Raw genomic sequence first — 25,963 nt, 5'->3', positions numbered from 1 at the left:
TCAGCAGTCTTTGGAACATTAAGGAAGCAAACGCTATAAGCGAATGGCACTCATTTGAAACAAAAATCTTTCTTGGGTGTAACGAAGGAGGTGAGGATTTTTCGTGCAATACCACCAGGTGGTAAACAGCTGAAATGTCCAAAGTGGTGAATACTGAGGCAGTTTCTAGGATACTCAACATTTCTGAAATATTTGGAAGGAGCTCTGTATGAATCCAAAAAAACTGACTGAGGTCATGCAAATCCACACAGAGGTGCAATGTACGTTCGTTTTTGTGTGCTAAAATGACAAGGGCAAATCATTCAGACCCTTGAAACGCTCTCTGACATCCAGTTTGCACAGTCTCTCCAACTCTCTGCACAAATTTCCCCTCAAAGATAATGGTACCCTTCGTATCATGTGAACTATAGTTATGGCACCATTCTTAACATGATTTTGTGTTGGAATCCCTTTCAACTTCCAAGACATTCTATAAATACAGCAGGAAATGTGCCCACTCACTTGGGGCCTGATTCACAGAACTAACTTTAGATAAAATCCTAAACTTACTACCATTGTGGTATTCACAGAAGGCACTTACTCATTTCGGTATTCACAGAAGTTAGGACTCCTAACTTTAGGACTCCTTAGACCCTAAGTTATGTATTAATAACATTTTGTTGTGAACATATTACCATGAATGGCATCCAAATACACCTCCAAAGATTCCTTTCATCAAAACCAATCCAATGAAGGCATACCAGGCATTGTCAAGAGTAGCGGAGGGCCCTAATGCCATTCATGTTTTAAAAACGTGTGGTTGACTAGTAACAAATATATGAAATATGAAAGAAAAATTGCCGTAAAAGTTGAATGAATACTGGAACTTGACGTGAGAAAAGAAAAGTAAAACAGAAGTCTCCAATAAGGAATTAAATTCCCAATCCAAATTGGCGACAATAGTGACCTCTTACCACAAGGATATGAAGTAAATCCAAAATGGCAGCCACGCATGTCCGATGCCAAAACAAAAATCGCCCACAAATTGGAAACTTTGGCAAAGCTTGTAACTACAATTTCTCGCCTCAATTTCGGCTCAGCAGCATCTCTGGATCCAGGGCTCGATGATCTGCAACATTTCTGGGAAGGCTGTGCTTCACTAGCAAGCCCCAGGAAAGCAACCGATGAGCACATCAGCAAAATACGAGGAATGCAGGCAGTTAGGGTGAAAAGCTGGTGGTCGGAACCGGTTTGTGAAAAGCTGGTCACCACTAACAGGAAATTCAGGAACCAAATGAGGTAGGAGTAGAACATACTTTATTACTCCAGCACAGAGTCATGTACAGGGTCCACCAACACTTCGCTGCTGCAACTGTCACTCACCGTAACTTCAGTCGTCCAACCTTCTTGAGTCGCCCCTGACTTAACACCACTACAAGTGGACCACTGGAGAATAACCATGCAGTTATGGACCTGACTCAAATTCTAATATGCATTAGTAGGGGAAGGAAAATTAGAAGCTGTTAATGTCTTCAGCCTGTGGAAAACTGGGCAATTTTTTCCTCTACCCCCAGTGTCATAACAACAACATTAAATGCCCACTATCCTCGCCTGCTCTGTGTTTGAACTTCACACTTTCAATGAACTTTCTATTGGAGACAGAGAATACTAGTTACTGCCTGCCGTCGTCATTTTCTATTCAGCTACTAGTAAATTCAGCATATGCTCCAAATTTATGGCCGTCATGGACGGTTGAGAATGTTAGTAGGATTTTAACCTTTTAAAATATCATTTCCACATAGAGAAATGGTTAATTTACCAGAAAACAATGCAGCATATTGCCGTGTAGTGGGTGGATGTAATATAATGCCTGGTAATAATATTGCATCTATTACATTAACCTACAATTACACTGGAAAGGTAAGTATATTATTGTTCTTAACTACACTTATACTTACCTTCCACTGCAAGCATTAGGGGACTTAAGAATAAGAAATATATATATTTACTTTACAATATAGTAAATTTGTTTTATATCAACCTTGTTAAAGTAAAATACAATCCCTTGTCTACAGATTTTTTTAGCAATAGCCAGGTCAAGGACTCAAACACAAGTGCAAGCAAGGTGAGTGAAACAGTCAACCTTGTTCACTGCCTCGTATGAGCTCAAATGATGGGGACATTAAGCCATTTGGACATTAACCCCTTGCATGCTGATGACGGCCCCCAGCCGTCATGCACTACAGTGCTCGTGTGCTGATGACGGCTGGGGGCCGTCATGACCACACCCGCGCTTGGAATGTCCAGCACAGGAGGAGAATCGCGGCAGCATGGAAGGGGTTAAGGTAAGCAGCTTTCCTGACCGGATAACACAACACAAGATTGAACATATTGAGTTTCTCCCATCCTCCTTCGGCACCCCCATTGCAATAAGGCCAAGCCCTCCTTCTGTGCCTAATTGCCCCAGGCAGCCAATAGTCAAGTAGAAGAATGGATTAAGCTGACGCCAGATAGTATAGCATGTAAAAACCCTTGTAACACCACTCGCATGAAACCATCCGTGGAATTGTTTTCTGTAGATCTCCTTTGATTGACAAAAGAGTGCAAGCACTTGGAACACCTACGGCATAAAAATTACAACCCATCAGACAGAAGTAACTTTCTGAAAGTGCAGAACAAATACCATAAAGCAATCAGGCACACTTGTATGCGATTCTTTACTCATAAGATTGATATGGCAAAAACCTCCCCTAGGGAAATCTTTCGGATAGTTTGATCTCGTGCTTCTCTAGAACGGGTACCCCCAGGAGTTATCCCATCAGTAGGAAAGTGCAATCAAATTGCCCAATTCTCTTCTGAAAAGATTGAGAAAATCTACACAGCTTTTCAAGGCAAAGCCAACGACCACCGGGTTCCAACCTTATGGCCACTGTCCCCCTACATGCTAAGAGGCCTTTTTGAATATTTCAAACCTATCTACTGAAGAGACCTGTGTCCTGGCTACCAAAGTAAAATCAGGCTCCCCTCTCGACCCCGCCTCACCTATCATTCTAGAGCGAGGAATGGCACCAATTCTTCCGCCACTGTGCCAATCGCTGAACCTGTCTTTTACCACCGGCCAAGTTCCCTCACAATTGAAACATGTGGCCGTGGTTCCACTTTTAAAGAAGCCCACTCTGCATTCATCAAAGCCAGAGAATTTTAGACCTATCTCTCTACTCTCTTTTTGTGCTTAAATATCAGAAAAAACTTGTCAACCAAAAACTGATTAGGTATATTGAGACAAATGGCTTACTACATGAAACACAGTCAGGATTTCAACCTAAATTTAGTACAAAATCAGCGATACTGCTGGCCTTGGAATCACTAAGACTGGTCGCTTGTGTAGGAAAGTGTCCCTTTTTGCATTTTTACCACCCACTTTTTGCCTGATACTAGATGCACTGTGACTTGGTGTGCCGTGGTTCCCTGCCAATCAGGTTCCCAGGGCCTGTGTTCATTCCAAAAGCTGTAACTTTGTACCCACAAGTGGCACATCTCTGGCCACAGGTAAGCTGCTTGTAAAAAGGTACCATGGGTACCAAGGGCACTGTGGTCAGGGAAGGGCTCTAAAGGCTGCACTACCTGTTGTGCCTCTCTTAGAGGCCCTGCACTTTAACACCCACAAACTGCCATTGCAGGCTGTGTGTTCTGGTGCAGAGAGAAGTGAAGAGTCGATACGGCACACATCCCTGTGTGCCTGCCATGCTTGCAAACCATGGCTTGTGGCCTAGGTATGCCACCTCTGTTGCAGGGTGCACTAGACCACAGGTGAGGGTACAGTTGCATGAGCACAACACCCCTACAGCGACTAAGTCCATTCTTAGATATTGTAAGTGCAGTAAAGCCATAAAGAGTATATGGTCTGGGAGTTGGTCATTACAAACTCCACAGCTCCATCGTGGCATCACTGAAAACTGGGAAGTTTGGTAGCAAACTTTTCAGCACATTAAACCCACACTGATGTCAGTGTGGGATTTAATGTAAAATACACACAGAGGGAATCTTAGAGATGCCCCATGAAAAACTATCAGCCCTGGTATGATTCGCGAACGGGCTCCTAGGTAGAGAGCCTCCACTCTCTGGGTCCAGAGACAAAGCCCATCCTGGGCAGAGGTGTCATGCTTCCTCCCTCAGGATGGACTGGGTCCATGAAGAGGAACCTTCAAAGGCCTGCAGCCCTTTTCAGCTGTCCCTGCCTTTTGCTGTCCCCAGCAACTGGCTCTCACCAGTTCTGACCCCGACTTTGGGTAGGAAAATCGACAGGATAATTGAGTTAGGAGGAGAGGTGTGCCCACCTTTGCCAACCACACCCATCAGGTGGGCGAGACGAGGGGAAGCACACATCTCAGTTCCAATCCATCTTGAAGATGAGGGGACCCAGGAAATTAGGGAAAGGCTCATGACCCTCTCACAATGGAGGGTGGCCATTATAGGGAGTGTTCTCAACCCAAGAAAGGAACCCATTGGCCGTGACCTACACACCCCTGTAACGCCCCTAAGTTTAGTATTTAGGGGCGACAATGAACCTTGCCTCCTCAGAGTTGAGGAAGAAAGAAGAAGGACCAATGAGCCGTGCTGACCCAGGAAGAAGAGGACACCAACTGCTTTGGCCCCAGCCTTACCGGCCTGTACTGACTCTGACCTGACTACAGCAGAAACACCCGGGTGTCCAGCAGCCCCCCAAACCCAGAGAACCTGTCCTGCACTCATCTGCAAGACCAGATTTGCGCAAAACAAAGACTCCAAACACAGAACCCGGAGCCAGGCGGCTCAGTGGTTCTGCACCACTCTGCACCCGACGCCCACGGCCTGAGTGGCCCAACTCCACAAGGAGGTCTCCCCAGCGATCCTGGCCTGGGATCTGGTGATTCCAGACCTACCTCAAGCTTCAAGCCAACGCCTGCAGCCTCTAACTGACGGGTCACCCTGACCGCAACCAGAGCTAGTAAGAACACCCAACGCCAAATGACACCCCTGTACCCGACGCCTCACAGCCTTGGGTGGTCCAACCAACATTGTCCAAGCATCTTCCTAAAACCCAACTTCCCTCTCCAGCCAGTGGTCGCTTCCAGGAAATCTCCCTGCCTGAGCCTGCAGCCTCTTCTTCAAACCAGAGATCTCCATTGCAAACCACAGGGCTCCCAACTTGTTCTTGGCACTCTGCATTCGGCAACCTCCGTGCCGCTGGTGATGCAGCTCTGTGCTGATTTTTGGCCCCTGCAGTGCTTATCCAACCCCCCAGCAGCTTTGCTCCCACAACCGAGTGGCCTGCCAGTAAGCAGCCCCTGACCCAAGGCCTCCTTAGCCCCATTGGCTAACATTGGGCCCCTTCACTTTGCATCCGGCTGCCCTAGTGCCACTTTGGTGCAATTTGAGTGCCCAACTGAACCTTGGGGAACCTTGGCTCTAATTCTTGTAGGTCGTTTACTTACCTGCAAACCGATAACCTTCTTTTCCCCAAAGGAACCAATGTTATGTTTTTTGTTCCTAAAAATGTTCTAAGTGTTGAACTGTTTTTGTATGGAAGAGAAGTAACTGTATGTTAAACCTGAAGAAGTCTTACTTGCCTTTAAATTGTAGGATCTACGGTGTGATATCTAGGCAAATCACCCCAAGTAGTCAATGTAATCCAAAAATAAAGAAAAAGTAATTTCTATGTAATTTAAACTGTTTTAAAGCAAATACAAACCTGTAACAATTGCAAATCCATTCCAAATTGCATTTCCGTCTAAAGTTTTACAATTGAAAGTACCTTTTACCTACCTGTGCCAAGTCCTGCTTGGTTCTAGAACTAAAACATAAGTATACCTTTTTTTGTACTGAACTAAGTGGTCTGGATTGGGTGTGTGCAATCAGTCTTTGATTGAGTGAATACAATAAATGCTTAACACACCCTCCTGATAAGCCTAACTGCTCACATACACTACTACAAAGAGAGCTGTTAGTGATTATCTATTTCAGCTTCTGCTATACCTTTGGGGATCCCTTGCTGTAGTGGTAGAACCTCAGAGGTATAGGGCTGCAGTGATTACCCCCGACACCGAGCTGCCATAGTCATCTCTATATGCGCCCACTAGCTGACTTGATTGAGCATCATGGCGTGCAGATCGTGTCGTACGCGGACGACACTCAGCTAATCATCACTCTGGCGCAGGACGAGGACACTACTGAGGAGAATTTCAGAGAATGTCTATTAGACTTAGTCGGTTGAGTGGACACCAGCTGCCTGAAACTTAGGCCCTCATTAGGATAGCGGTTTTTCCGCATCCTCCGGGCCGGCGGAAGAGTCCGCCGGCCCGGAGGATGCGGGAAAAACGCTGCGGAGCCTTCACAGACCCCCCGCCAGATTAGGATGGCTGGGGGGTCAGGAAGACCGTCCGCAGCTTTTCCGCCGCGGTCGCTTTCCGACCGCGGCGGAAAAGCTCTAACATGTCTGGCGGTGTCTATCAGACACCGCCAGGCATATTAGGATGTCAGCATTTCTATGCCTTTCCACGGCGGCATTTCCGCCGTGAAAAGGCATACGGACTTTTGTTTGGGGGCCCGTTGCGGGCCCCCAGGGGTGAAGGGTGGGTGGGGGAGGCACATGGGGGGTACCTATGGTACCCCCCTGCATTTGCGTGCACGAAGCGGCAGGCACCTCGAGGTGCCTGCCGCTTTGTGCATGCAAATGCACTGCTTTCATTTTTAACCTTGGGTGGCGGTCACATCCTAATTGCACAGGAGGGACCGCCGCTGCCCCTGCGGACGGTCCCTCCTACTCTGGGGTGGCGGACGGACACAGGTCCGTCCGCCATCCTAATCGACCCCCAAATGCGGATAAGACGAAAGTTCTGAGTGTGGGGGAACAATCATCGTTCTGGTCCTCGGTGTGGTGGCCAGACAATCTCGGTCCTGCACCTATGCCTAAGCCTTAAGTAAAACATCTATGCTTTGTCTTTGACCATACCTTGTCCTGTGATAGCCAGGTAAAGGCACTGTGTGGAACTTACTTTGGCACTCTAAAAACACTATGCAAAATCTTAGGGCTCCTTCCTAGCTTGGCAAGGAAGACAGTAGTTCAGGCCCTTTCAGTCTCCAGTCTGGGTTATTGCAATGTCGTAGATTTTAGGACTAAACAACAAGAAAAAATGCCAGTACTGATCCATTATTCAAATCATTTTAACCATAGATGCATAGACCACAGGACAATTCATCTGAAAGCTCATTAGTAGCTTTTATTTAATTGCACAACTATTTCAGTCAAATAATTCACTCTTTAGAAAAAAACACACGACGTTGTGTAATACACAATCATAAATTAAGAATAAATATGAGAACAGGGACTGGTGATGAATACACTTGCATTCACAAACTTTCATTCAATCTCACAAACTACGCGTTTCGTATCCCTTTACTCTTGGGATTCTCCTCAGGACCAAGAACAGTGAAAATAAAGAAAAGAAAATTGTATGACACTACTCATCTAATGCCTCTGCTTACCTATTCAAAAAACGCCACAGTGTCTATTTTCAAGGCAATTAATCCATCGAAAATCTCTGTAAAACACCAAGAGGGAAGAAAAGAGGGAAGGAAGCCAGAAAAATGGAAAAGAACCATGAGTGTGACTATTCCACTAAAATAATAATGGAAATGAATCAGTCCACTGCTTCGCAGGCGTACCCAATTCGGTCTCTCTGTGCCCCTTTCATAGCTGCTTCAATAGTTTTTGAATATGTGTTCAAGAAGACAGCAAAAACACCAAGAACAGAAAAACAACAAGAACAGAAAAAACATGGGCTAGACTCCCTTCATGCCATGTACACGGGGATTTAATGCCACGGCCACTTTTACCTGATATCCCACCTAATCATCACTCTGGCGCAGGACGGGGACACTATTGAGGAGAGTTTCAGAGAATGTCTGTTAGACTTAGTCGCTTGAGTGGACACCAGCTGCCGAAACTTAATGTGGTTAAGACGAAAGTCCTGAGTGGGGGAAACAACCATCGATCTGGTCCTCGGCGCGGTGGCCAGACAATCTCGATCCGGCACCTATGCCTAAGCCTAAAGTAAAAAATCTATGCTTTGTCTTTGACCATACCTTGTCCTGTGATAGCCAGGTAAAGGCACTGTGTGGAACTTGCTTTGGCACTCTAAAAACACTATGCAAAATCTTAGGGCTCCTTCCTAGCTTGGCAAAGAAGATGGTAGTTCACGCCCTTATAGTCTCCAGTCTGGATTATTGCAATGACCTATATCTTAGGGCAGCACAGGACAGACTGCAAAAACTCCAGCAGGTCCAGAATGCGGCCGCTCGCTTGTTGCAAAATATCCCTAAACACTTCCCCATGGACGATGCCTTCTCTAAAGTCCACTAGCAACCTATAAGGGAAAGAGTCTCTTTTAAAGCCCTTTGCTTTGGGAATAAAATTCTGCATCAGAGAGGTCCTCATTACCTCTCTTCCCTGATTCAAATAGATGCTTGAGGTCCGCAGGGGCAGCATTGACGGTGATCCCAAAGATAAAACAATCAAGGCTGGGTGGTCGCTAATTCGGCTATTTGACAGCAAAACTGTGGAATTCCCTTCCTTTTAAACTGAGATCAGAATGCTCTGACACCACCTTCTGGACTGGAAAAAACTCAAAACGTGTTTTTTTAAAACAAAAAGAAATGTCTTGCTTCTATGCAAAAACATGGTGGACTCTGAAGCCTAGCGCAGGGACACTCCAAATGGAGTAACCAAGCGCTCTAAAAACCCCTCATTCATTAATTCATTCATACCAGTTTGGTCAGGTTAGGAAAGGCCTGTATTCTTTAACAAGTGTATATGGTGCAAGTTAAAAAATATTGAGCAAAGACAATGCCAGCTCTCTTCTCACTGGTGGCCCATAGGCTTCCAGGCCCTTAGCCAGCGCCTATTGTGTTCCCTCATATCCATGCAGAGGAATATACCATGTCTCAGAAATTGCTGAGGCTCTTTTTTATCTTTACCTATATGCTCCGCTATGATTGTTAGGGTCTTCATATGTCAATGGCCCCGGCTGCTGTTTGACTAGGCATCTTCTTTCTAATCTTAGGTTACCTAAATAGTCAGATGTACTGATTCTCCTAATAACATGTGTGAGAGTTTCCCCCAATCGTTGGCATTCTACCCATAGCGCTTGGGTTATTTTCAGATTACATTTTCATTCCCTGTTTCAATGAACCCTTAGACACTGCACCACATAGTGTATCTCTCATCTACCTTTAGGCATGAGGTTGAAGAGGTACCTCAGGCAGCCGCGACCGCTGCAGGTAAAAGCGGTGGGGCGGTTGGGCCAGGTGAGGGGGAATTTTGAGAGGCGACCACGAGGGAAAATGAATGATTTTATTTTCCCTTGTGGTCGTCTCTCGAAATCCCCCTCACTCGGCCCCAACACTCTTACCTACAGTGGCCGCGGCTGGCCTCAGGGACATGCATTGATACCAGAGCACCTATGAAGATATTGCACATTTAGTCATGGTTTGCAACTAGATGCTTTAGGTCAGGATCATATCCTTGCTTAAATGATTAGACGTTTTGCATGATGGAATAATATGCATGGTGCTTTTTATGCAGGTCTGTTCACTACGACGTTCTGGCCCGTTATTATAGACATAACTGTTTTAGACATTCTACACATGCTGCATGTCTAATCTAAGAGCAAAAAAATGCAACACCAGATAATCTAGTAATTTATAAATGTTTAAAACTCGGGAGATTCACAGCCTAGATATTCAGACCATGAAGTGAGACCAAGGTATCCTGAGACCTGAACTCTAAGGACCCAATTACGACCTTACAGCAGATCAGTGGCGTGGCGGTGCAAACCACCGTGACACTGCTCCGCCATATTATTACTTTCCAGGGGTCTGGCAGGTGGCCGGCATGGCTATTCCCACTGCGGTGCCCTTTAAAAGGTGGCGGGCCTTTAAAAAAGACACTGCAATGGGAATGCCTCACAAGGTTCCTGTACAGCATGGACTCATAAGTCCATGACGTGCAGGAACCTATGTGCATGCACACAGGGACACATGTTATGCCCCCCTGTGTGCATCCACATATGTCTAAAGCACAGGGGCGCCCTTCAGGGCCCCCTTTGTTTCCTCTCCACCAGGCTTTTCATGCCAGTGAAACTGCCGTAAAAAGCCTGGCCGAGAGGAAACTTGTGATATGCTTGGTGGGACCGTGGCGGTCCCGCCAAGTATATTGCGGCTTTGACCGCCACTCCTACACCAGGGAACGGCGGTTCCCTGGCAGAGCCTGCAGTCCTAGTGCGGTCCGACTGCTCGAGTCGTGGTCGGACAGTCGGTGCGGAGGTGGTTGGATCCACTACCACGAGTCTGGCATTACAAGGACCGCCAGACTCGTAATCTGGCCCTAAGTAGAGATGCACCCACAGGGCACCATACTGTTCCCTTCTCTTCCTTTAAATGCATCCCAAAAACCCTACATGCTCTCAGATGTGGCACAGTTACGGCCAACCACCACTGCTTCTTAAGAAAAGAGAAGAGGATAGCCCCACCCCAGACGCCCTGCATAAGGGCTGCAACAATAGGATCAAAGAGGATCTGTCCCCCTGGAGGGAGAGCCTCACAGCTCAGTGACCACACGTGATGATTGACTGTCCTATTGACCAACGTAGAGAGGATATAAGCCGGGCAGCTATGGTTCAGCCTGAAAAGGTGGCCATCTTGACAAATGCTCTTTAGATCCCTTAAAGCCTATGAGGCATATTTACAAGGCACTTGCGCCACGTTTACGCCGCCGTTGCGTGATGCAACATCCGCGTAAACGTGGCGCATCCCTGCGACCCATTTACAACGTGACGCATCTAGGCAGATGCGTCACATTGTAAAGCCCTGTGCCACATGTGGGCGTTCCGGCGCAGGGTGGGCGTTCCGGGGTAGGTGCGCCTCGCAAAAGTGCCTGCGTGAAATCTGCAAGATTTCACGCAGGCACTTGTGCGACACTGCTACGTCAATACCTTATGCCTGCTTGAAGCAGGCGTAAGGACTGACGCAGCACGTTAAGTATAGGGCACACCCGAGCATTGCTGGAGTCGCGTCGCAAGCGACTCCTGCGATGCGCCACCCTTACGTCACGAGATGCGTCACGCATCTGCCTACCCTTGCGCCACGGCGCGCCGCATTGTAAATGCGGCGCATCCGCCGTGACGCAAGGGTAGTTTTGTGTGACGCATTTGTTCTGGCGCATTCCCTGCTGATTTGCAGAGATGCGCCAGAACTCGTAAATATGCCCCTATATTCTTAGCCTTCTCATTGGTTGTACCAATCTCATCAGACCTTCCAGTGTACTACTGAGTGTACCTCAAATACTTTGACATTTACATCTAGATATGGAACTCATTTATGTATAAAATAAATATTAAAATATACCAATTTTACAAAGGCAGGATCTTTGGTAACGGTACAAGTGTGAGCCAAAATGCCACCTTTTCAAATCTTGCCTCAAAGGAGGGACTGGATCCCAATACATCTGTGATGAACGGGTAGGCTCAACCCCAAACACCCTTGTTGGGCGACCATACCCTTATGCATCATTTGATCTGCCACTTAAAACTTTAGTGTAAAAAAAAAGTCTGCACACCTTGAGCGTGGGACTATGACGTCATTCTTGCTGAAGGGCCTGGAAAGCAAAATGTGGTGAAATGTTTATACTGCCTCTCATGCGCCGTCAAAAAATACAGATTAAGTAATGTACCTATTTCAAAGGTTCTGGCAAAAAAAACGGCAGAAAGCGCCTCTTCTTTCCACACCCCAGGAAAGGAAAGATGGCAAGAGTTAATTAAATAACAATTCGATGCATATTCAACTTTAATTTGGACTGCGGCGTTTTCAAGTCACTGCGAGAAAACTTTTAAATAACTTTTATTTTACTTTAATTTAAAAGCGCTTTTCATACAGCCATTTCCTTTAACTTTTCTTGCCCGATAAATGTCTTCAGCCTAAGCGATGTAAGGTCAGGAAAAGAAAGAAGAGGGGAGTGTAAAGTTTGAGAACAGTTTGAGCCTGTTTTGTTTCTCCCTCCCAAGCATTCGAAGAGCCGGAACACCCGAGGCAGGTGGGGCCATGCAGCCCGTGCAGTGCAGGGGCCCCCCAACTCTCCAGGGGTCCCATGGTCAATGAATATCGGTTAGATATGGGAGACTCGGGAGCCCTCGTCACATTCTGAGTGGAGAGTGGGGAAGCATTTTGCATTAGGTCACTGGAGGCAGGACTCCCCGTTACTGAAGATGTACTGTCAAACACAGGGCTGTGAGAAAAAAGTAGCAGTGAAATCCAAATACATCTAAATAAAAATACCTAATGCATATTCACATTCCTAATGTGTACAAAAATATGTGCATCTAAGCAAAACCGTGTATTTTACCCATCAAGGTGAAGAGTGATAGTGCTAGAAACACTGTGACTGAGACGACATATAGGACAGCACCCTGAGAGAAAGGGGAAGGGAGCAAGGCATGCAGTAATGGGCCAATATTTCGCTGTGTAAAACAAAAGGTAAAGTAAAAAAATGGTGGTTAAATTCCTGTCCATCGATATATCATCTTCTCTCTCAAAAACATACAGATGTTATGGTTCTGAGGCCAGATGCACAAAACATTTTTGAGACTGTAAACAGCCCGATTCATTAAATTTAAAATGCTTTTTAAATGTACAAACACCAAATTGCGATTTGGTAACTTGTGACTGCATCACAATTTGTGTTTGTGACTCAAATCCAATTTGGTATTTGGAAGGGACATGTTTAGGGCGCCCCTTCCAAATACTCGTTGCAAAACATTACTACATACACACCAATTTGAATTACGGTGGCAATTTTTCACCAATTACTCAAAGGTAAGTAATGGCAACCATATGCAAATTGCAAGGAGTCCTATGGACCCCTTGCCCTTTCAGAATGTGAAAAAAATATTTTTTAAGAGCAGGGCCACTGCCTAATCAGAAAAAATGAAACTTAAAGGTTTAATTTTCTGTAACTCTAAATGCATCTCGTTTTCCTGACCCCATCGGCCACCATCCCTGTGATAGCAGTGATTCCTGCTGCAACAATTTGTGAACTACCTCCTTAATATTCATGAGGTAGGTTGGTTTGCGACCCCACTAGCAATCCCTATTGTAGGAATAAGGGCCATATGTATTAAGGAACCATTTTGCGATTCTGTAATAGCGATTTTTAAGAAATAACCGCTATATGTATCAAGCTATTTAGCATTCGCAAAGGCCGAAATTCTGCGAATTTCGGCCTTTGCGAATGCTAAATAGACAAATGGAATGTATCAAACAAGTTTGATGCAAAATAAGGATTAGCAAAATTTGCTAATCCTTATTTTGCGATTGCACTTAAGGAATTGCAAATTTTGCAATTCCTTAAATGCAATGTATCAAACAAATATTATGGAAAAAATGCCATTAAGGATTAGCAAATTACCACCAACTTCTAGTTGGTGGTAATTTGCGAATTCTTATCAAAAAGCTTTTTTGAAAAAAAACAAAGGTGCCACATGACGCCCATACATGCCCTTAGGGCATGTATGTGCGCCATATGCCCCCAAATGTCTTTTTCAGGGGTGCAGCAGGGTGTTCTTGAGACACCCCTGCACCCTTGGAAAAATCCCTAATTTGCGATCAGCAAATTGCTAATCGCAAATTGCACTTTCATTCCTATGGGCCTCTTGGCCCATGGAAATGAAGGGGTAATTTGCGAATGACAATTTGCTAATCTCAAATTAGGAATGCTAAGGAATCGCTATTGGAAAGCGATTTTGTACATACATACCGTTTTGCATTTCCTAAATAGCGATTCCTTAAAATTCGCTATTTAGGAAATGCAAAATGGTTTGTTGATACATATAGCGGTATATTCCTTAATTGCGAATTCGCAAATTACGAATTCGCAATTAAGGAATACTTTCCCATTCATTTCTGTGGGCCAGGAGGCCCATAGGAAGGAATGGGAATTTTCTCTCAATTTGCGATTCGCAATTTGCTAATCGCAAATTGAGAATAATTTCAAGGGTGCAGGGGTGTCCAAAGGACACCCTGTTGCACCCCTGAAATAAGCATAGGTGCACATGTGGTGCACATATATACCCTAAGGGCATGTATGTACGTCACATGGCACTTTGAAAAATGCAAAAATGTGCATTTTTCAAGGAATTCGCACCTTACCACCAACTAGAAGTTAGTGGTAATTTGCGATTCCTTAAGGCCATTTAGCAAATTTTTTTGCCTTCTTACATTGCATTTAAGGAATCGCAAAATTTGCGATTCCTTAAATGCAATCGCAAAATAAGGAATCGCAAATTTTGCAATTCCTTATTTTGCATCGGGATTTCCTTCATACATATCATTTTGCGAATTCGCATTCGCAAAGGCCGAAATTCTGCGAATTTCGGCCTTTGCGAATGCGAATTTCAATGATACATATGGCCCTAAATCTTTAAAACGATAGGAATTGTGATTTCCTAATTGCGATTCGGTAAGAATAGAGGAAATGGCAGTTACTATTTTTTGTACAGCTGGCCCTTGATGTTTTAGATTGTCGGTGCTTTATTTTCAATCAAACTACACACCTCTGTTTTTTAACATATATTGATGTCTATTATTTCACCGGCTGCTTTTATCAAACTCTTCTGACAATTCAACGGTTTGTATTACATGTGTCTCGCAGTCATGGAGGCAATTGGAAGACAGCATCAGGAACTTTGGGGAGCACTAAACTCCTCCTAGACTGTGTGGCGACGTAGCGTGCGCAGCGAAGCAGGCAGTGAAACATTACAAGGGGCCTCACCTCAGTGGCATGTCGATAATAACCCTTTGGAGAGCTGTAGCTCACACTTACAACAGTGCCGCCATTTAAAGCCAGAGTGTAAAACACCTGATTTATAGAGTGCAACAGACAGACGTGTTTAACAGGCTGCACCTTCTTTATGCAGAGAAACGACGAAGCCTGCTTGGAAACTACTGTAAGGAGGTCAATAATTGATACTGCGGCGCAATTTGAAGTTTTTGAATTTGCTAGCTAATTTTCGCCTGTCGCTTGTGTCCCCCAAGGCCCCCTTAGACATTTTCTATTTTTTTTATTTTTCTGTTTGGTGCAATTTGCGAGTACTGTTTGACACTTTTACCTTTTATGGTCAGAGAAGTCAGCTGTGGTTTATTAACCCTTTAAAAGAAGGTCTCGTTGGAAATTCTCTATCAAACCTTAAGTCACAAACATTTGCTTTTTGCTTTAAGTGAATTTGTCTCTATATAAAAGTGAAAACCAGCGCTTGCTTTGGCTGATGGGACGTGCAGACCTCTCTAAGAAAAGTGTGCCCAGGGGCACAATATACCCCGAAAGTAGTAAAGTGCAAGGGTCGGTGGCTCGAAGGTCCACGCCAATAAAAGCTGGATGTTTTTTCAAAATCAAAGAAAAACACACGAGAAATGCTTTCTGTTGCTTCTAACAGGAATATCCAACAAGACCTAGGAAAAAGGAATTCTGTTGTAACCTGGGGTTCGATGACATGTCTGTAGTAAAAGTTAAACCATAGATATACATAAATTATAACTGTTTTGGGGAGGAGTGTAACAGTGCCCAGTGCCGAATATTGGTTTTCCCATGCACAACAAATCTCCTGTTTTGTGAGTCTGTTTTTTTTCTGTCTGGTGACCTGAGTACAACCTGTGTGTGTTCACTTCAGAACACACTAACTCCAAGGTGGTTGGCAGGTGGTGGTAAGGGTAGGGGAGATGGGGAGGTGGTTGGCAGGTAGGGGGGTAGGGGAGGTGGTTGGCAGGTGCGGGTGAGGGTAGGGGAGGTGGTTAGCAGGTGGTGGTGAAGGTAGGGGGTAAGGGGCGGTGGTTGGCAGGCGGTGGTGAGAGTAGGGGAGTAGGGGAGGTGGTTGGCAGGTGGTGGTGAAGATAGGGGGGTAGGGGAGGTGGTTGGCAGGTGCAGGTGAGGGTAGGGGTGGTGGTTGGCAGGTGGTGGTGAGGGTAGAGGGGAGGGGAGGTGGTTGGCAGGTGGAGGTGAATGTAGGGGAGGTGGTTGGCAGGTGGCGGTAAAGGTAGGGGTGTAGGTGAGGTGGTTGGCAGGTGGTGGTGAGGGTAGAGGGGTAGGGTAGGTGGTTGGCAGGTGCGGGTGAGGGTAGGGGAGGTGGTTGGCAGGTGGTGGTGAAGGTAGGGGGGTAAGGGGAGGTGGTTGGCAGTCAGTGGTGAGGGTAGGGGAGATGGGGAGGTGGTTGGCAGGTGGTGGTGAAGGTAGGGGGGTAAGGGGAGGTGGTTGGCAGGCGGTGGGTAGGGGAGTAGGGGAGGTGGTTGGCAGGTGGTGGTGAAGTAGGGGGTAGAGGAGGTGATTGGCAGGTGCGGGTAGGGGAGGTGGTTGGCAGGTGGTGGTGAGGGTGGAGGGGAGGGAGGTGGTTGGCAGGAGGAGGTGACTGTAGGGGGTAGGGGAGGTTGTTGGCAGGTGGCGGTGAAGGTAGGGGTGTAGGTGAGGTAGTTGGCAGGTGGTGGTGAGGGTAGAGGGGTAGGGGAGATGTTGGCAGGTGGTGGTGAATGTAGGGGGGTATGGGAGGTGGTTGGCAGGTGGTGGTGAGGGTAGGGGGTTAGGGGAGGTGGTTGGCAGGTGGCGGTGAGAGTAGGGCTGTAGGGGAATCTGAGAGACCTGAAGAAGAGAGATGGGGTCAGTACATAGCAGTAACTCTCAGAAGAGAAGTGGTGTTATTGCAGCAGGCTCCACAGCTCTTTCCTGTATGTTTTCTTCAGTGTCTTTGGTGTAGGCAGGCAGGGGGTTCAAAGTGGAAGCTTTCGTGCGCAGGCTTTGCCCTACCACATCCCAGCCATCATACAGACATACTCTGAAATACAGGAAAACCCTTGAGTTGAGTCTTCCTCAGTTCTGCATCTTCAGGGAGTTCACATCTCATCAGTGTGCACCCTGAATAAAAAGCCTTCATGTGAGCATTACCTTCCCAGACACGAGTTCCCTTCGGTGCCTCCCAGGAGCCAAAGCAATTCTACTCAAAGCAGGATGCATGGGGGTTCACCTTTTCATCCTGACCCATAACCCTAACCAATGATACTTCCACCATCCTATGAGGTTCCAGACTCCTTGATATCCTCCCACAGTACACAAGGCCTGGAAAGGTTAAAGGTACTTGTCCTTGCAGGCACAAAACTCTGTCCCTCTCTGCTCTACTCAAGAAGAACAATTGATGTCAGTCTTAAGCCCCCACCCTCTGATGAATAAAGTTCCCTTGCATCCCCCAGTCCTTCACACTTTATTCTGGCGGCCATCTTGATGGCATGCTAGCTCTACGCAAGCACAACATACACACAATCAAACTAAACCACCCATGACCTAAAAGACTAAGAAAGCTGACAACAGAGCAACGAGAGTCAAAAGCAGACGTGCAAAGCTTTGGTTCTTTTGGAAGTGCCCAACAAAGGGTTACAGTATGGCTCTTTTGAAGGGTAACAGAATAAAAAAAATACTGTAACGAAAATTGGCCCCTCACTGATAGTAACAGGTGTTCTTTTTATGTAGACTTGGACGGTCCTTTTTGTGTCATCACGTGCAGCTGAAGCGGTCCAATGAGAATGGAGTAGCCAGAGCTGTTATTCCATTCTAGTGCAGACACACGCCTTGCACTTCCGAATGCATGAACCCTCCAGAGAGGCAGGGCTGATGTCCAATAGCTGCACAAAATCACGTTCGAAAATTACAGTCCACATTTGCTCATCTTTCAAATAAAATATTAATTAAAAAAAGATATGTTTTGCACCATGATTTTCCAAAGCATTCATATCACTGAATTCATTTAATCGAAAGTTTTAAGCTGGTCAAGCATTTTCATGGCCAATTAACCTCTTTGAATTTAAATGGACATAAAAATGAATAGCAACAGGTATGTGATAAACTACTGTCATTTCAGGCCAGCGCCTCGCAAAACCACAATTCTTCGAGGCACTTCTAAAATTGAAAAAAAAGATGTCAGTCTCTATGTGAGGAGGTGTAGGAGGCTGTTTGCATACTCTACAAAATTGTTCCTAATTTGAAATGCCAACGTCCTAGAAACGATCAGAAATTCATACCTGTGTAAAATAAGGCAGCAGTGACCTTCCACCTGTGGTTGGGCAGGGCATCACTGGAGACCATTAGGTGTAAGAGATCATTTTTCTAGTTTAAAGGGGTGCGCCGGACTAGAGGTCTGTAGGGTAGGACTTGTGCTGTCTATCTGTTCAGAAGCAACCAGCAGGTTTGAGATCACCTTTCAGGCCTTGCGATGTTTCTCGGGTACAAAAGCAACCACCACCTAAGACACCATGTGGTAGGCCTTTGTACGGCACTCCAGTGCAGACAAAACTTCCAACTAGAGATCAACTGAAAGGCCTTGTTGACTCTCCAGTGCAGAGCAGGAGCAACCACCACCTTCTAAATCATCTGGAAGGTAGTGAAGTGGCTCTCCTGTGCATCAGCAGTAAGCCAGAAAACATCTGGAAGGCTTCGGGCCAACTCTCCGGTGCAAAGTGTGGCTCACTGGGTAGAGGCGGCAGACCCTGAAGCAGAGGTCAGACCCGGGACTAGGGTTCAATTCCCGATGCGGCAGGGTCTTGAGCCCAAATATCCACGGACTCGATAATTCTCGTTTCGGTGCCTACTCGAGTCACAGGTTCACACTCTGCAGCTCTGGGCATTAGCTTGCATAATCTCCACTACGGCCCCCCCGCGGCGGGATGCCTGGCTTTCACCTCGGGGATGCCCAGTATGGGTATCTCACAGGGAAAAACCAGGACGGGTTCCCAAGGCAAGCGCCGAGATGTCTACGGGTAATCGAGCGCTATATAAGAACGCTTAATAATAATAATAATAAAAGCAACCACCAAGCTAAAGATGAGGTGGACGGTTTTGGGAAGAGTCTCCAGTGCAAAAGCAACCACCACACTAGATGATACGTGAGTGGCCTTGAGACAACTCTTCAGTGCAGAAGCCACAAACAATCTAGAGACAATGGCAGGCCATGCTGAACAGCGCTGCCACACACCATACTAGAGTTTAATTCTAACCAGAGATCGGGCCTTTCTGTTCTACAAATGCGCGAGCAGTGGAAGCCATGCTCACGCGTGCAGCAAGCTGATGGTCTTGGGTTTTGCTTAACCCTTACACACCCAGCTAAATGAGATGCAAATCAAATTGCCTCCTAGACAAACTCACTCAGCTGGTTTTGGGGAACATCAAAAAATGTACTATTCCTTGATTCTGAGAAATGGTGAGATCCTGCTCAACAGCAGCAGTACACACAGTCCATGCCCACTGAAATATCCTGTTCCATGACGCCAAGAATGCACCAGGCATCCTCTTGATTAGACTACTAACCGGGGACTTACCTGCCCCCTGTGACCTGCCACAGGCTCAGCATGATTGTCATTGGCTGTTAACACCTGCATCCTACACACAAATGCATCGGTCTACAAATGACTACATAATTCATTGACAAACTAAATCCATATATCAAGGGAGCCTCCTCTTTCTCCAATCACTAAAACCTACTGCGCATCTGATCCAGATGCATGAATGGGGTTGCTGCTTGGCAGTTCAGGGGTCCTGCCAATTACATGCAATTTTTCCTGAGGCTGGCTCCGAGGCAATCATCATGGCCTGCAAAAAGAAACTGAGGACCCCCTTCTCCTGACTTCCTCCGCAGATGTGACTCAGTGCATGGCGCCAAGCTTTAAAATCCTGTCAAATGTCAGCCAGCTCTTGCGGTGTGTATTGGCCTATCCGCTGCTCGCTAGGTGGGAGTCAAGAACCCCAGTTCTACAGATGTAGTACTCACACCCTCTGCTTCCAGGTTTCCCAGATCTTCTGGCACTAAATTGAATCAGCAGCTGCTCACCAAGGGCCTGATTCACGAAGGTACTTACTCACTCAAGGGCACACTCGGGGAGGAATCTCCTCACTGAGGGCCCGATTCACAGAACTAACTTAAGACAAAATCCTAAACTTACTACCATTTTGCTATTCACAGAAGGCACTTACTCATTTTGGTATTCACAGAAGGCACTTACTCATTTCGGTATTCACAGAAGTTAGTAGCCCTAACTTTAGGACTCCTAAATGTGTTCTGTGAATACCGAAAGTCTTAAAGTTAGGATTTTTCTCAATTTAGTAGTAGTAAATTTAGGACTCCTAACTTTAGGACTCCTAAATGCCTTCTGTGAATACCGAAAGTCTTAAAATTACGATTTTTCTCAATTTATTAGTAGCAAAGTTAGGACTCCTAACTTTTGGACTCCTAAATACCTTCTGTGAATACCGAAAGTCTTAAAATTAGGATTTTTCTCAACTTTACTGCTACTAAACTGAGAAAAATCCTAATTTTAAGACTTTCGGTATTCACAGAAGGCATTTAGGAGTCCTAAAGTTAGGAGTCCTAACTTTACTACTACTAAATTGAGAAAAATCCTAATTTTAGGACTTTTGGTATTCACAGAAGGCATTTAGGAGTCCTAAAGTTAGGAGTCCTAACTTTACTACTACTAAACTGAGAAAAATCCTAACTTTAAGACTTTCGGTATTCACAGAAGGCATTTAGGAGTCCTAAAGTTAGGACTCCTAACTTCTGTGAATACCGAAATGAGTAAGTGCCTTCTGTGAATACCAAAATGAGTAAGTGCCTTCTGTGAATACCAAAACGGTAGTAAGTTTATGATTTTGTCTTAAGTTAGTTCTGTGAATCGGGCCCTGAGAACTGTAATGTGATGATTCTGCCCCAAGTGCACTCGTAATTGGAACCCTCTTTCTACAAAGCAATATTCAGAATCCCTACTTCCATGGTGGTGGCTCTTCTGGTGATTATGGAACTATCAGCACCTAATGCTCTGGAACCCTGTTTCTAAAAAAGCAATACTCACAACCCCTGCTTTGAAGATCCCTTCTCTCATTGAGTCTATCAATCAGTCAGTAACGAATGAAGAACACAGGAGTCTTCTGGCATAGAGAACACGGAATGCTGTAGGGTGGACTGCTCCCTATGTGGAGAGGATGTACACGGAGCGATACCACCACTGGGACCTCCACCTTAATAAAGAAAAAACAGAAGCCTGGAGAGCCAATTAGTTGCGGTGACTGGGGTCCCAGGTAGGCACGGGCAGCCACGGCCGGCGGTGGGAGTACCTGCAGGGCGCTGACGTGGGGAGGGGGAGGGGCTGGGTGGGGGGTACTAATGTATGGATTACAGAGTTTTACAGGTAAGTAAACATTTCAATAAATAAAACGAATTTCGTTGTGCGCACTGCATCGCATTTGTGGATGCAGTGCACTCAACGAAATTCGTTTTATTTATTTAAATGTTTAATTACCTGGGAAGCTCCGTAATACATAAATTACTACCCCTCACCCTGCCCCTCCCTCTCCCCACGTCACTGCCCTGCAGGTACTCCCACTGCCGGCCGTGGCTCGGCACGGGTCAATCTAGACTGAAGGGCAGAATATCATTCGAGGACTGCCAAGCAGAGTGAAAACTCCCAAAACCAGCTGTCCACAGAATAAATCACCTAAAGCCTGTGCATCCCTACCGCAGCCACTCACTGTACACAACAACACGATGCCCGGATCAAAAGTAGCAGTCAGTGGAACGTGGCATTACCCTGAGGTGGCGTGCATTCTGGGCGCAGTGCTTTAAATGGGCAGATACTGCCTGGTACTGAGTACCTGCACTTCTTTAATTTGAAACGAAGAGTACCTGCACTTCTCTGCACTGTTGCATTGTATTTAATGGGAGAGTACCTGCACTTCTCGGCACTGCTGCAATACATTTAATGAGAGTACCTGCACTTCTCGGCACTGCTGCAATACATTTAGTGAGAGAGTACCTGCACTTCTCTACACTGTGTCAATGCATTTATTGGGAGAGTACCTGCACTTCTCAGCACTGCTGCAATACATTTAATGGGAGAGTGCCTGCACTTCTCGGCACTGCTGCAATACATTTAATGAGAGTACCCGCACTTCTCGGCACTGCTGCAATACATTTAGTGAGAGAGTACCTGCACTTCTCTGCACTGTGTCAATGCATTTAATGGGAGAGTACATGCACTTCTCAGCACTGCTGCAATACATTTAATGGGAGAGTACCTGCACTTCTCGGCACTGCTGCAATACATTTAATGAGAGTACCTGCACTTCTTGGCACTGCTGCAATACATTTAGTGAGAGAGTACCTGCACTTCTCTGCACTGTGTCAATGCATTTAATGGGAGAGTACATGCACTTCTCGGCACTGCATGCAATGCATTTAATGGGAGAGTACATGCACTTCTCGGCACAGCTGCAATACATTTAATGAGAGAGTACCTGCACTTCTCGTCACTACTGCAATACCTTCACTGTGAGAGTGCCTCTACTTCTCAGTACTGCTGCAATGCATTAAGTGGCATAGTGGAGGCCCTACTCAGGAGCAAACAGGTACTGTGTGTGGACAGTGAGTGCCAGCAAGTCTATATATACATGTAAAACACCACCTGGAGCAGCTGTGCTCCTAAATGAAAGTTTTCACAAGAGGTAATTGATTGGCTGACATTTCAGTGTGGTTTATTGTGTAGCACAATAGTCCACATGAAGATAACACGCCTGTGTCTAATGACACACAGACATCCTATCTCCCTCTGTGAGCCGGTAAGAACCTTGTCAGATGACGAAAAGTTGTGGCTTTCTTCAGTGGGAGCCCGTGCAGTTCCACTGTCAGTGGGGATGGCTCGAAGTGCGTCCATTGGTGGACAAGAAGCCTTCAGAAAGAGCCAACGGGGGCTCTGGACGTCCATGGCATTACGGACAACTCCACTTTTGGTTCAGAAAAGACCAAAGTGCCTTATTGTGCGGCCTTTCCGCAATCTTTATAACCGTGTCTATAGGTGACCATTTGACCGCACGGGTGCACAGCGCCAAAAGCTGGTCAGAGCTTAGTGTACTGTGGAAGACAAACAGCCTCGGATGGACAGATGGGGTGAGTGGGGCGGCTCGGGCTTGGATAGACTCGCGTGGATTTGGCAATAATTATAAGGATGGGCGGGAGGAAAGTGATGGACAGACAAATCAAGGGACAAGTGAATGACCGAGCAAAGAAATGGAGGAGTAAATTGCTATATCTACCGTTCCAAAATGTCACCCAAAAATGTGTCCTTCTCGAGTCTCCAATCACAACAAGAAATAGAGAATGAAACCAGGCCTGGCCCTGGACTGAGCAAGGACCAGGTACATTCAAATTTACCACCATGTGGCACACACAAATAATTACATGTAAAATCAAAAATTCAAGGGAAGTAACAGAGCAGCATATCGAAAGGGAATGTTAAGCAGGGCGCAACTGGCGCGTCGGAGAAGGCAGAATAAAGAACGCGGGATGAATGGAGGTTGAATGAGCGACTGAAAGGCAGCAGAAGCCATGCGAAGCAATGCAAAGTGTGGCCGCTTACACGTGAATAAATAGGAAAACAAACGCGCGCTAAAGAGTCAAAATATCGGTGTGCACGGGAAGGTAGCCTCGGACCTGTCTGACTCTGGCTGCAAATCACTGGGTTCCCCCGTCCAGCGAGTGCACATGGAACCGGCGACGCGCGCACAGGTGTCTCGGTCCCACATGCGCTCTGACTGTCAACGCGCCCTGAAGCCTGCGAAAGGCGGCATTTCGGCGCTGTGCAAGACACGTGACGTACAAAAATACATAACCACAAAACGCACTACATATAAAAGTGTCTATTTACGCACGGAGAAAACATAATTTGTAAATAACGTGGACTAACACAAAGTGTAAGCTGGTGACAACATGTGTCTGGAGACAAAACACAAAATGTAAATACAGTTTCTTACCTTATGTGCAGTTGCGCACACACGCCAAGTGTAAAAAGCATTAAGAATGTAAATAGACGAACAGTATACATAAAACAAAAAAGGTGTCATTGTACATATAGCTATAAAGCACACACATTTTATATAAAGTTCAGGAAAAAAGTGTGCGGGTGGAAAGAAACAGAAAGTTTAAAGAACATTGGATGCAGCGTCTGTGCTAAAGTATTTTGGTAACTAAAACGAGAAATGTGAAGGTTTAAAAAATGTGGATGTGCTCAATGCAGAACCGAAACACAACGTGTTCAGGTAATTACAAAAATATCCCCAATGTATCCAAAGAAAGGCAAGAACACGAATCTGAGGTAAGAAGGTAAAATGTGAGATCCGGCAGTTGAAAAACAAACACAAAACGAAGGCAATATTGAAATAATTACAAAAAGTGAAACGCGGCTTAAGAGAGTCAGTACAAAGTTGAGGCAGCAAAGGCTGTCAGTTTGCACGTGGGCCGGAGAGGTTTATTCTGAGAACTCACCCTTCATGCCGGCCTCCTGCAGCGGGGGTGCCCCTCGGTACCGGGCGGGCAGACGCCGTGGCTCCCGCGCCCTGTGCTGCGGCGGCAGCCTCAGGAGCGCCGGGGACAGGGTGGGCTGCAGGGGAGAGCTCCGTCCGTCTCCTCCACCTCCACGCCGCTTCCCTGGTCCTCAGTCCCGGGCAGCCCTCGGTGTCTGAGGCTCAGCTGCCTGGGGCTGGAGGCTGCAGCTAGACTCCCGTGGAGGAGGCGCTGTCCTGCGCTCTTCAGGGCGCTGCGCCTCGGTGCGCCACTGTGCGCCTCTGTGCGCCTCTCCCCGCGCTCTGCGCCTCTCCCCGGCTCCCTTCTTTTCACTTCATGCCACAGATGCTCTCGAGGGCGAGCAGAGGGTGTCCTGCGTGAAGCCACTCAAAGCCGTCACGCCGAAGCCCCTCAGACTCAGCACGCTCCTCCCCGCCCCGCACGCAGACACGCTTCATGCATGTGTCCGGTGTGCGCGTGCAGGAGTGACGGGCGGCCGCCTCGAGGGGTGCGCAGTATGCACGTTCCAGGGCACTTGGGCATTTCCGCCGCAGGTTCCCGGGCTCTGGGATTGGAGGTGCGTTTGAACCGGCGCGCGCCACCTTCCCCTCTTGCAGCCCCCGCCTCTGCACGCTTCCAGGAGTGTTAATGCATTGTGTGCTAAAGACAGGCACGCGTCTGTCTGTGTGCCACCTGCCACGCTCTTTGACCTTGAGCACACTGCACACCTGCATGGAAGAGCACACTTTTGCACCTGATTAATCGCGCTCTTAAGTAGCTGAAGTCGAGGTTGTGTCAGGCATCCCGTCTGGAAATTGACATTTGTGTTTAGATCACTGGCCGGCCATATTTGTCTTCAACTAAACACGAATTTAAAAGTTATAATTCTTGCTTCACTTGACTATTTACCACATTTTGTAAGAACCGGTACCCGAAATGGTATCATTACTTCACTTGTTTCACTGACGACTAACACCAAGCGCTTCAATACCTTAGGGTCGAGTTCGCGCTATATAAAAGTGCAAAAAAAGAAAGCGCTTTGACACTCTGCGTGCAGCTTTTGATTGAACAACATACAAGCAAAAAGTAAAGATAGACGCCCGCTCCACCTCTTTATATTTGGACTTTCCCTCCATCTTCAGGACCTTAAGTCTGATCTCCTCTATTGCTTTAAGACCACCCTTTCCCCAGGGCTTCTTATTTAAAACCAGACCCAGGCTTCCTTTTGTATATTCAAAGGTGAATGTGATGCTACTGTCCCAATGTTAAGCCTGTACTTACCCCTGTATTTAACCCTTTCTTCACATTTTCAAACTCAAATTTTACTCATTTCATACTCTTCAAAATTTAAACTTTACCCTCTTTCGAATTTCTTCAAACTTTAACTTTCACCACTCACTCACCCCTGTAAAGGTAGTATTGCTCCCTTTCTTGAAACTTTACAACCTGCACACATCTCTTCCTGCTCAACACGTATTCCTTTACTTTACCACCATCACAATATGCACAGTTATCCGTCGCTTTTTCATTCTTTAACT

General features: G+C 46.4%; 1 protein-coding gene across 2 annotated transcripts in view; it reads right to left on the bottom strand.

Moving 5' to 3' along the window:
- The window catches only part of GLIS1 (GLIS family zinc finger 1), a 1,570,389-nt gene extending 1,545,682 nt beyond the window's left edge, over positions 1-24,707 (bottom strand). For both annotated transcript variants that reach the window (XM_078673453.1, XM_078673455.1), the window contains exon 1: positions 24,408-24,707. In XM_078673453.1, the coding sequence (XP_078529579.1) occupies positions 24,408-24,414 (7 nt within the window). In that variant the 5' untranslated portion in view covers positions 24,415-24,707. The remainder of the gene's footprint in view (positions 1-24,407) is intronic.
- Positions 24,708-25,963: the final 1,256 nt, after the last annotated feature.

This window comes from Lissotriton helveticus, chromosome 1_2 (assembly GCF_964261635.1).
Source record: "Lissotriton helveticus chromosome 1_2, aLisHel1.1, whole genome shotgun sequence".
Classification (NCBI taxonomy): Eukaryota; Metazoa; Chordata; class Amphibia; order Caudata; family Salamandridae; genus Lissotriton; species Lissotriton helveticus.
This window is presented reverse-complemented; position numbering and strand designations above follow the sequence as displayed.